The following is a 12,143-nucleotide window of genomic DNA, read 5'->3' on the forward strand; positions in this document are numbered from 1 at the left end:
TCATTATTTTTATTTCGTACAGAATATCCAATAGTTTGAGTATTAAGACTATGAAAATTTTTCTTCATTTATACTCCCACCATCAAAACTATTCAGTGTACTTCTTTAGTTCTTCAAAAAAAAAAAAAAAATGGATCACAATAACTGTCACATAAGGTATCTGAAAATTTCAATTTGACCACAACTTACTTAGTTGACGTTTGAGATTTAAGGGCCAGAACTTAACATTCTCCAACTGAACATTTAACTATGTAAACTAGAATGTGGTCACTTTTTTGACTATAAAGTAACAGGTTCTTTTGCAACTCACAGAAAATTGTCCTAAAATACAATTAACTAGGGCATGGTGGCGCACACCTTTAATCCCAGCACTCAGGTGGCAGAGGCAGGCAGGGCTCTGTGAGTTCAAGGCCAGTCTGGTCTACAGAGCAAGTTCCAGGACAGCCAGGGTTGTTACACAGAGAAACCCTGTCTCGAATAAATATTGATTTTATGTTAAACAGCAATTACCTGTGTTCCTCCCTAACAATTTGTAAAGTGTTATCTTTCAGTTCTTAGACTCAACAGTTTCCCTGACTTTTGGTTGTGTGTACATCATGGGAGTGCATGATCCAGTGCACATAACAAAACCAGAGGCTAAGGGATGGGGATTTAACTCAGTGGTAGAGTGCTTTCCTAGCAAGCACAAGGCCATGGGTTCGATCCTCAGCTCCAAAACAACAACAAAAACAGAGGCTAACTTCTGGTGCTCTCCTACTACAGACTGTCCTAGAAATTGAACCAAGTCTCCAAGCTTGATGGTTAACAACAGAGCCATCTTCACTAGCACCTCCCACTTTTCCTTCTTCTTTATTTAAAAAAGAAAAAAAAAAGTTTTTGTTTACTGTGGGTTTGTGCATACACAAGCATGAGTACAACTAGGATGGGCTGTTTCCCTCATCATTTGGTTTCAAGAAAATGGAACTCATGTCAACAGGTTTCTTTACCCACTGAACAATTTTGTGGGCCCCTCTATTTCCTTAATATGCACACCTACAGAGAAACCCTTTCTTGGAAAAAAATACACACACACACACACACACACACACACACACACCCCTCCTTGAAAAGCCTCTACAAGTGTCTCCAATTAATACAATTCATCACATCTAAGACTTTCTTTTTTATTTCTGTATATGTGTATATATGCACAAATGTACATGAACACAAGTATCCAGAGAGGCATCAGAATTACCTACAGCTAGAGTTATGGGAAATACCAATTGCTTGTTTTAAGATACCAGATGTGGATGTTAGGAATTCAACTCTGCCCCACTAGCACTGCAGCAAACACCTTTGACTGCTAAGCCATCCCTTCAGCACCCCTAACTTGTTTAATATTTTATTTTACTATCTATACTCAATTCAGAGTCTATTCATCGTCCTATGAAATCTTTGAGTGGTATTTTTTAAAAATGAATCTTCGTATCTCTCTTTGGTGCAAAGGTAACAACCTAATAAAAGACTTAATATTCTATACCTTTCCAAGAAGAAATTCTCAACTAGTTTTGGTGGCACACACCTTTAATCCCAACACTTATGGGAGAAGCAAGTAGAGCTCTCCAAGTTCGAGGCCAGCCAGGCTAGTAAGTGCTACTCTACTCAGTAAGATGTGGCCTCAAAAAAAAAAATCAGGATGGGGAATACCATCCTTTTACAAAAATATTGCCAGGGTTGGGGACTTAGCTCAGTGTTAGAGCACTTGCCTAGCAAGCACAAGGCCCTGGGTTCAATCATCAGCTCCAAAAAAAAAAAAAAAATTTCAGTCATATAGATGACTAATATGCATGGTCCTTTCAAAAAATATTACAGCAACATTAAAGTCTGACTTTCCCTTACTCAAATACAGGATATTAAGAATTATCCCAAATATGGTCAACAGCAAGACCTTAGTAAACAATTAGATCCTTGCCATTTCTGTTATACAAAGTTCTCAATTCAAGTTGTTTTTAAAAGGTAGTTCATAAATTTGATGTTTCACTAACACAAATTATACCAAAATTATATGCATACAATTTTTCTTTAAAGTATTCATCTTTTACTCACATTTGATTCTTTGCTGCTTGCCTCTGAGCTTTTCTTTCTTTCCTTTTCTGATCTGGTGGCTTAGCAAAAACAATTTCAATATTTTCTCCCTCCAAGTCTTTACCATTCATTTCTTCCATAGCCTTTAAAAAGTAATACAACGATCAATATGCAAGAAGGCTTTCAAGTAATTTTACTTTAAAACTTACAAAACATTTACATTAGCTCGGAAAGCCTCAATTAGATAAAACATGGTTGGGCTTTAACTAAAGATCTTACACTTCACTATTTCTACTTAAGAAATTGGGTGAGACCAATAAAGGTTTGCTTGAGTGAATTTCATAACCTGAACTTTGCCTCCAATTTATAAAGCATGCTGATTGCAAGACTAACAACATTGAATTTCTACCACTTGTTTACCTTGACAGCACCATCTCGCTCATCAAAATGAATGAAAGCATAATCTTTTAGCTTCTTCACTCGTTCCAGTTTCCCAAACTGACTAAATGACTTTTCTAAAATTTCTTCCGTTACAGTATTGGCAAGGTTGCGTACAAACAGCACTTTTACCTGAAATAAAAAGGCAAATTCCCTAAATATTTCCAATAAGTTCAATTTCTGAAAGCAATTACCCCACCATATAAAGCTACCTTGAATTACAACAACCAGTAGAATATAAGATATATAGTTTCCAACTTCACTCATAAATACTAAGGAGTGAAATTGCTGGTCAAGTGAAGGGGGAAAACAAACAGCTAATTACCAAAACAAGTTTTACCATGAAAACTGTGCTTATCAGTTATTAGCAAACAAGAAAGCTAGCTGAAGTATAAAACTATACACCTTTAATGCCAGAACTAGGAAAGCAGAGACAGGAGGATCTCTGAGTTCAAGGCCAGACTGGTCTACAAATTGAGTTCCAAGACATCCAGCTGTTACAGAGAAATCGTCTTGCACCAAAAAAAGGAGGAAAAAAAATTCCAGCAAACAAAAACACTACATACATATCCCTTACAAAACTAAACATATATTCTTACTTAATGATCCTGTTATTATTCCTTGCTATTTATCCAAGAGCTCAATTTTTTGTTTGTTTGTTTGTTTGTTTCAGAGATGGTTTCTCTGTAGCTTTGAAGCCTGTCCTGGACTAGCTCTGTAGACCAGGCTGGCACCGAACTCAGAGATCCACCTGCCTCTGCCTCCCGAGTGCTGGGATTACATGCGTGTGCCACCACCGCCCGGCTCAAGAGTTGAAATTTTATGTTCATACAAAAACCCACATCCAGATGCTTCTAACAGCCTTAACTCCCCCAAATAAGAAAGAATCAAGATATCCCTCAGAATACAAATGGACAAACAAAGCAAAATTTTTAGCTATATAAGCCAGGCACTGGTGTGGTACATGTCTTTAATCATAGCACTTAGGAGGCAAAGGCAGGGGACTCTAAGGGAGTCCCAGGATAGCCAGGACTACACAGAGAAACCCTATCACAGAGCCAGGAGTAGATGTTGCTATAGTCATAAAGCCAAAAAAGAGGGCACTTAAAATTGTATCACCACCAAGTGGTGGTGTCAAACGCTATTAATCCCAGCACTTGGGAGGCAGAGGCAGGCAGATCTCTGTGAGTTCAAGGCCAGCCTGGTCTACACAGTGAGATCCAGGACAAGCTCCAAAACTACGAAGAGAAGAAACCCTGTCTCAAAAAACCAAAAAAAGTTACCACCACACTGAGAAGTTTATATCAATCACAACACTCTGAAATGGTGAAAGAGACAAGGGGCTGTCAAGGTTTGAGGGGTAATCAGACAAAGCACAGGATTTTTCAGAGTAGTAATACAATTTCTAGGATACTATAACGGTGACAATATATTGTAATCTGAATCTCTACTCTCCCTCAAAGACCTATGCATTAAATAAAGGCCTGGTCTAAAAACTGTGTGGTGTTTTGGGAAGTTTGTGGAACCTTTAGAAGGTAAGCCTACTGGTGTGCCCATGAAAGTGTAGTAGACTCAAGGGCTGGAGAGATGGGTCAGAGGCTAAAGCATTGGCTGCTCTTCCACGGGTCCTGAGTTCAATCCCCAGGAACCATATGGTGGCTCACAACCATCAATGATGAGATCTGGTGCCCACTTCTGACATGTAGGCATATATGCCGGCAGAAAACTATATACATAATAATTTTTTTAATTAACAAGGTGCTAAGCGTCTATAAAAATTTCCATTTTCACTTTCCATGCACTCCCATTTCTTAGTGTATAACTCTAATCACTTAGTATACTTTTTGCCTTCAAAAACATCATTTAAAAAAAAACGCATGAAATTCATTTAGTACGTTTTCCCTCATCCTATTACCCCAATAAAAATTGTTCTATTTCACTATATTTACCTTTGCCATAACTTCAGGATCAGGATCTTCTATGGGATCAGCCCATTCAACAGTTCCAACGTTTCCCCAGACTTTGACTTTACCACTCATTAACCTACGCCTTGCCTGGGCAGCTGTTTTGTGATCTTCATATTCAAGGAAGCAAAAGCCTCTGTTTTTTTTCTTGTCATCCGGTTGGTGATATAAAATGACATCTGTGAGACCCTCTGAAATTAAGCAAACATTCCAGAAGTCAGTTAACTGGCAAAAATTTTTAGCAGCAAAGCTTTGTCTTACTAAGATAATATTTAAATTTAAAAAATGAGAAATAATCTTATTTTCTAAGCTAGACACTTTTTACAAAGAACAATTATTTTGAAAAGGACCAAAAGTCAGCTGGTAGTGGGACAGGCCTTTAATACCCACGCTCGGAAGGCAGAGGCAGGTGGATCTCTGTGACTTCAAGTCCAGCCTGGACTACAGAGCGTTATCCTGTCTTCAAAAAACAAACAAACCTCTCTCTCAAAGATCCCAATAAATTTCCAATTCAACCCTGCCCTAGTATTCTAAGTCCAGAAAACACAATGAAAGTAAAGTATTTTTTTAACTAGCCCCAAGGACCATTTTGATTCCACTAAATGTATGAGAGGGGGAAAAAAAATCTTCATATTAGAAAAATGCTGTATCACCTTGTCAAAGGTGGTTAGACTAATTCACTGCATTAAACTTCTATTTACAAGGGAGTGGTCACGTGTACAAGAACCCAGGTCTTCAGCCTAGGTAATAGCCCTTACTTTTTGTGTAGTTGAGATAAGGTGTCACTATTTTGCAAGACCTAAAATTCATTTAAATGGCATCTTTTTCTGCTCTCAAATATGCACGGTATTACTTCAAAGGAAAACAGTAATATGCAAATGCTCAACACTTTTCTGTTTATAAAGACTGTAACAGAATAAATTGCTGAACATTACAGGCAGATGAACAATTAAAAAAATTATACCATGTTAACAATTTATCTGCTTATAACCATTTGCTTCTTTAACAAGGGGAAAAAGCCTCATTAATATGTTAAGATTTAAAAACTAACAGCTAGCTGTGCAGTGGCGGTGCACCCCTTTAATCCCAGCACTTGGGAGGCAGAGCCAGGTGAATCTCTGTAAGCCTGGTCTACAGAGCGAGTTCCAGGAATGGCTCCAAAGCTACACAGAGAAACCCCGTCTCAAAAAAGCAAAAAAAAAAAAAAAAAATCAAACAAAAAAAACTAACAGCATAAATATGGAAATAAATACAAGGAAGGGATGTACTGTACACAGACTGAACTCAAATTGCAGCAGTGTTACCATGTTTAGTTTTGTCTTACTGTTTTTAAGGCAAGGTCTCGTGGTGCACAGACTGGCCTCAAGTTCACTATGTTGAACTTCCTCTTTCCTCCTGCCAAGCACTGAAATGACAGGTGTGTTTGTACCACCAACACCAGGCTTTATGTAGTTATAGAAATCAAAGCTAAGGCTTTGTGAATGCTAGGTAAACTCTATCCTCAGCCCTAAATATTCCTAAATTAGCTTAACTGCCAGGAAATTTTCCCTAAACCTCTCTTGTTTTCTTTACATTTATTTATGTGTATGGATGCTTGCATTTGTCTGTGTTTGTTGCCCAGAGGCCAGAAAAGGGTGTCAAGTCACCTAAAACTGATGTTTCAGAACCACCAAGTGTTTGCTGGGAATTTAACTCTGGGCTTCTGAAAGAGCAGCCAATGCTCTTAACTGGCAAGTCATCTATCTCTCCAACTCAATGTTTGCTTATTCCCCCACCACAGACCCAGACACACACATTTCTTTGTATCCCTAACTGTCCTAGAACTCAAGGGATCACCTGCCTTTGCCTCTTGAGTGCTGGCATGATCACCATGCAGCTTATCTTAGTAACAAGGTTACCAAACTCATAAAGCTTAAGCAAAAATTCTTGGTGAACAAATACAGAATTTATCCTGTTTAGAACAATACTTGGCACCCAAGTATTTTCTCTTCATTACTGATAAAGTTGTACCTCCTGCCAATTAAATCCAACTTACCTGTCACTTTACTAAATTCTTCAAGAATCTGTTCCTTGGTTTTACTCTTAGGAATAGAGCCCACAAAAAGCCTATTGTTGGCAACTGAGATGCAGACACCAATGTGCTTTCCGGAACGAATTTCATGATTATTATACTGAAAGAGGAAAAATGTATACAACATTTTAAAATTATTTTTATCATTATAGAATATTTTCAATTGTATGCAAAGGTAAAACTATTTGTTTCCAAAAACTTTAGTACTTTTTATCAAGTGTTTTCAGTTTTTAAAAAAGCTTCCGTTCTTTTATAGGGGGAAAGCATATTTTAAAAAAGTGAATTATTAGGGGTGTAAAGAGAAAAAGACACAAGGTGGAGTGAAAAAAAAAAACCCAGGAGTGGACATGATTAAATTACATTATATGAATATAAGGAGATGACATAATAAAGTTTCTTTTTTCAATTAATATCAATAGTATAAAAATTTTAGCATAATTCCCATTTTAGAAGGAATGACAATCTAAGATTTCACACACATACACCCAAAAAAAAGGCTAACGATTTTAATGTCAATTCATTTTTGAATCCTTTAAGTGAAAAAAAACCTTGAAATTAAGTGACAATTATCTTAATCTCTAAAATCACTCTTCCATCCAGGTGTTCAAAAATCATGGAAATTTCATTCAAGATTATCAAGTTTCCTGCCTCCAAAGTAACCATAACATACATAAATATACTTTTCTCATTCCCACATCCTCCTGCAACAAGTTTCAATAAAGAATATAAAAATGTAATAAAAAATTTTTTCAGGTCCAAAAAAGATCTTTTTATTCTAAATTTAACCTTACTCTTTCCCCTCCATTTCATTCTCGCCAAATATACAATTAAAAAAAAAGGAAAAAGACTAGTTTTTTTTCTTTAAAAAAAAAAAAAGGGCAGATTGCCAACTATAAAACTACAATAAAGAGTAGATGTAATATTCAAGTAACCATATCCTATAGAATGCTGAAATATGGAAGAGCACTTCAAAATACAATCTTATCAAGTGACAATATAGCAATCTCACTATTTACAAAGTTTTGTTTTGTCTTTTTGTTTGTTTGTTTTTTAGGTCAGGGTCTCTCTGTGTATCCCTAGCTATCCTGGAACTCCCTCTGTAGACCATGCTGGCCTCAAACTGCTGAGATTAAAGGCTTGCCCCATCATAGCTGGGCCAAACTTAAATCTTAAAAGTTGTCAGGTAACAAGGAATTTTATGAATTGCAGTTCAAACTTTAAATTCAATTTTTTATGTTAATAACAATGATAAAGACAGGAATTATTCTTGATGAACCAATCCCACCTATACTTGACTCCTGATCTACTTTGTCACAAATGGTATTATAAAAAACCAAGATGAGTTCTAGTCTTGCAAGACAGGTGTTATCTGCTATTTATAGGACATAGATAATTCTGGGAGGTGACTCCTACTCCTCATCACCTTGTTCATCTCCAGATAAAGTTCACATACTTTATCTACAGTTCAGAACAGTTTAATGGCTTCATTTTTGATCAAGCCAATTAAAGATTAATTCTCAATATTCATACCAAACACATGACTTTTAATTTGCAATTTTTGCCTATTTTCATCTCAGAGCTGGAGATATGTCTCAGTATTTCAAAGCACTTGTTACTCTTCAGAGGGCACAGGTTAGATTCCCAGAACCCACACAATGTCTCCCACCCATTTGTAACTCCAGTTCCAGAGACTCCCATGCCCTCTCCTGGACTTTGCAGGTGCCAGTTAACATACATGGCAGACACACATAGTTCAGATAAACAAGTAGGCAAAAACACCCATAAACACACATAAAAACTAGTGTTGAAATTTAAAAGAAAAAAAGAAAAAAAAGAAAGTCTCAGTTTACCATGCCAGTGAGATACATCAAATATATACTAAAACTCCTCACTTATTTTCATTTCTCTCCACAATACCTACATAGCTTCTAAGAAACATAATTTTTGAACCTCTGAGCCTCAGAAATTTTTTCCAGGCAGTAGTGATCCAAACTTCCAGGACAGCCAGAGAAAGCCTATCTCGAGTTTCTAGAGGAAAGGAGGGAAAAAAAGTTTTCCTGAAACTTTCACCAGCTAATAAGCTCATCCAATAAACTGAGCTCATACAAACACTCTTGATCCACAAGACCTATAATGCTCAACAAAAGCACTCTTTCATGATGACATCCCCCTATAGTACTCACTAGAAATAATTCTGGCACCCAGGAGACATCTGATGTTATTGGTTGCCACATAATGAAAGGGACAATTGGGAGGCAGGAATATCACTCTTGGTATAGATGGATAGGAGGTCATACATTCTATTCTAACACAGTATACCCAAATTTATTAGTTAACAAGAGGCTGACAAATCTTATCATATATTTTATTTCTTCATATAGCATTTACATTTTTATCTACATCTTATCCTTTAGACAAAAAAAAAAAAAAAAACAAAAAACTCTCATTTTTGTTTTTTTCCTCTGAGACATAGTTTCTGTGCAACTCTGGCTATCCTGGAACACACTCTGTACAAAAGCCTCCTATAAACTTAAAAACAGGAAAAAAAATGTTTTCTGAAAACAATGATGCAGTGGTTGAATCTATTATTGCAGGGGACTCTGAGTAAGAAGTACATTACAGCATCTAATTTTCCAAATAGATAATCTAAATTGCATTTTACCATGTAGCCTCCTACCCAATATTCACATAATTTAGCATTAAGTAGCCAGCCTTAATATTAACAAATGCTTTCATTTGGTCATTTAGTCTGTTTAACATTAAAGAATTGATCAAAACAAAATACCAGGAATAAAATGAAAATTACAAACTATTTAAACATAGACAGATACAAGTTATGGCAAGGTTAACAGAAACTTTTGATTCATATTCTCATTCATATTTTCTCTCTCCATTTAAATCGTCTAGACAAAAGAAGGTATTTACTTAAAATACTTAGGCCAAATATGATGACATGCCTTTACTTCCAGAACTCCAGAGGCAAGGCAGGTGAACTCTATTTAGTTTTGAGGCCAGTGTGGTCTACATAGTGAGCTCCAGGCCAGCCAGGGCTACATAGTGAGACCCTGTATCAAGAGCAAAGCAAAGAGAAAAAGAACTAACTTTAAAAATATCTTGGCAAAAGTGTCTTGGTTATACCAACAATTACTATTGAAAGCAAACATAATCCTAAGGGGAGGGGGGGGAGGAAACTAGGAAAAGCAAGACAAAAAAAAGAAATTCCATAAAGGCAACAGTAATTAGAAATTCTAAGGACTAGGCATCATGGCACATGTCTAATTCCAGCACTCAAGAAGCAGAACAGGTAGATCTCTCTGAGTTGTGAGTCAGCCTGGTCTACAAAGTAAGTTCCAGGACAGCCAAGGCTATGATTATGTCTCCAAAAGGAAAAAAAACAAAAAAACAAAAAAACTTTAACCTGCCTATCTGTAAAGTAGAAAGCACTTCTTCAGTCACAAATATTACAACACTACTTCTAAGTAGTGAATATTTCTACTAATTATTATCTACAGAAAAACCAGGTCCTCCCTTCTAAACCATCATCATCTGCCTGGATCAACACAGGGTAAAATGAAAGGTTTGAAGTTTAGAGGGATTTAAATAAAATAAATAAAATTGTAACCTTTTCACCAATATTTGAATAAACAAAAAGCTGAGTGCAGTAATGCACACCTGTAATCCTAGCCCTTGGAAGGCTGAGGCCAGACACCAGCATGGGCTATATATATGGACAGACTACAAAGGGAAGAAAGGAGGGGAGGAGACAAGGGGAGAGGTTAGAGAATACCTATCTCATTTCCTGCTGAACTGAGTCAAAGGGAAAGAGTACATACAAACAACCTGATTTTTATGAGAAGTTCTAATTTAATATGATAGGCCCTAACTTTTGAAACATGTCCCTCAGGCAGTTAGGGTTTTTCAGCACAGCATGATGGTATGAAGGATGAACGAAATGTGAAGCATTTCATATTTAGCAAAATGGGTTTACAAAAAGGTTTTAAAAATCCAGCTTTCTGGCCCAATGTCAGTGAGGTGACCAAGAATAAAATATAGATGAAATCTGACCACTAATCAGTGTGAGGAGATGGCTCAGGGGGCAAAGCGCTTGTCATAAGGCCCCATACCATGAGTTCCCATACCCAGAACCCATGTAAAGTCAACACAGTAGCATTGTAATACCGTAATACCAGCACATCCTATAGAGATGGAAGGAAGAGACAGAAGAAGAATCCCCAGAAAATTACTGGCCAGCTAGCAAACAAAGATACCCTGTTCTCAAGGAAGAAGAGGACTAACCAACACCTAAGGTTGTGCTCTGACCACTCTATGAGCACTGTGGCACATGAGCACCTGTGCATGTATACAGACCCATATACTCTCACTCTCTGTCTATAATGAGCCTGTACACACTATTCTCTCACTCATATAATTAAGACAAAGCACTCTAATAACCATTTGCGCATACTCTTTCACTCACACATAAGACAAAACACACACAAATTAGCAATCTCATATTCGAATTGTAATCCAGAAGTGATTACTGTCATAATTCTTCTCAAAGCCACTACATATTATAAGCCTGTTCTTTTATTTTAAAACATTTAAAACCTTTCCTTAAAAATTCTACAGTGAAGCCAGGCGGTGGTAGCACACACCTTTAATCCCAGCACTAGGGAGGCAGAGCCAGGTGGATCTCTGCGAATTCAAGGCCAGTGTGGTCTACAAATTGAGATCCAAGCATCAAAACTACACAGAGAAACCCTGTCTCAAAAAAACCAAAAAATATAAAATTTTTAAAAATTTAAAAAAAAACCTATTTCCTTACTAGAAAGACAACTCTTCATATTCCTACACAAAATGCTCAGGACTTAAGTTGTTCTATCATTCTATTCCAATAATGGCAAGCAAAACTACCTACCTCCAAGAAGCCAGCACTCTCAAGTATCCCTTCAAAGTGTCATCTACAATATAATATTGGTAAATACAGACTGAGATTGAGGAGACTACTAAATAATCCACCCATAGACACATACACCTCTACTACACATACTCCATCTAGCTTATCTGACTGTCACTACACATTACTTTCGTTAGTTACACAAGGATTTGACTATATCTTGTGAACTATGTTTTCTAGACTATCAAATGTTTTAGATCTTGATTTCCTCATCCAATATACAAACTTTTTTCTTCAAAATCTTTGACCTTGCCAGACGGTGGTGGCGCACGCCTTTAATCCCAGCACTCGGGAGGCAGATCTTTGTGAATTCGAGGCCAGCCTGGTCTACAAAGCGAGATCTAGGAAAGGCGCCAAGCTACACAGAGAAACCCTGTCTCAAAAAAAAAAAAAAAAAAAAAAAAGCAAACAAAATTTTTGACCTCCTCCTCATTGTTGTAATCCCTCTTTCTGCCTTTGTTCCTTTCATTCAAACATTTTCCGTTATCAACCACTTATGTCATGCCACCCACTCCAAGGTTCAAAACTATACTATGCAAGAAAGCATCGCCATTTTATAAACAACTACCTTCTGGCAACTGTTTATTTCCATAAAATGTTACAACTAGCAGTATTTTCTTCACTGTGCTACTCTCATCTTTCTCAGGCC

General features: G+C 36.9%; 1 protein-coding gene across 5 annotated transcripts in view; it reads right to left on the minus strand.

Moving 5' to 3' along the window:
* Nucleotides 1-12,143, minus strand: part of LOC118586892 (synaptotagmin binding cytoplasmic RNA interacting protein) — a 35,076-nt gene that overhangs the window by 8,246 nt on the left and 14,687 nt on the right. For all 5 annotated transcript variants that reach the window (XM_036192345.1, XM_036192344.1, XM_036192343.1 and 2 more), the window contains 4 exons: nucleotides 6,502-6,637; nucleotides 4,452-4,657; nucleotides 2,485-2,634; nucleotides 2,086-2,207 (listed from right to left, as the gene is read on the minus strand). In XM_036192345.1, the coding sequence (XP_036048238.1) occupies nucleotides 2,086-2,207; nucleotides 2,485-2,634; nucleotides 4,452-4,657; nucleotides 6,502-6,637 (614 nt within the window). The remainder of the gene's footprint in view (nucleotides 1-2,085; nucleotides 2,208-2,484; nucleotides 2,635-4,451; nucleotides 4,658-6,501; nucleotides 6,638-12,143) is intronic.

This window comes from Onychomys torridus, chromosome 7 (genome assembly GCF_903995425.1).
Source record: "Onychomys torridus chromosome 7, mOncTor1.1, whole genome shotgun sequence".
Classification (NCBI taxonomy): domain Eukaryota; kingdom Metazoa; phylum Chordata; class Mammalia; order Rodentia; family Cricetidae; genus Onychomys; species Onychomys torridus.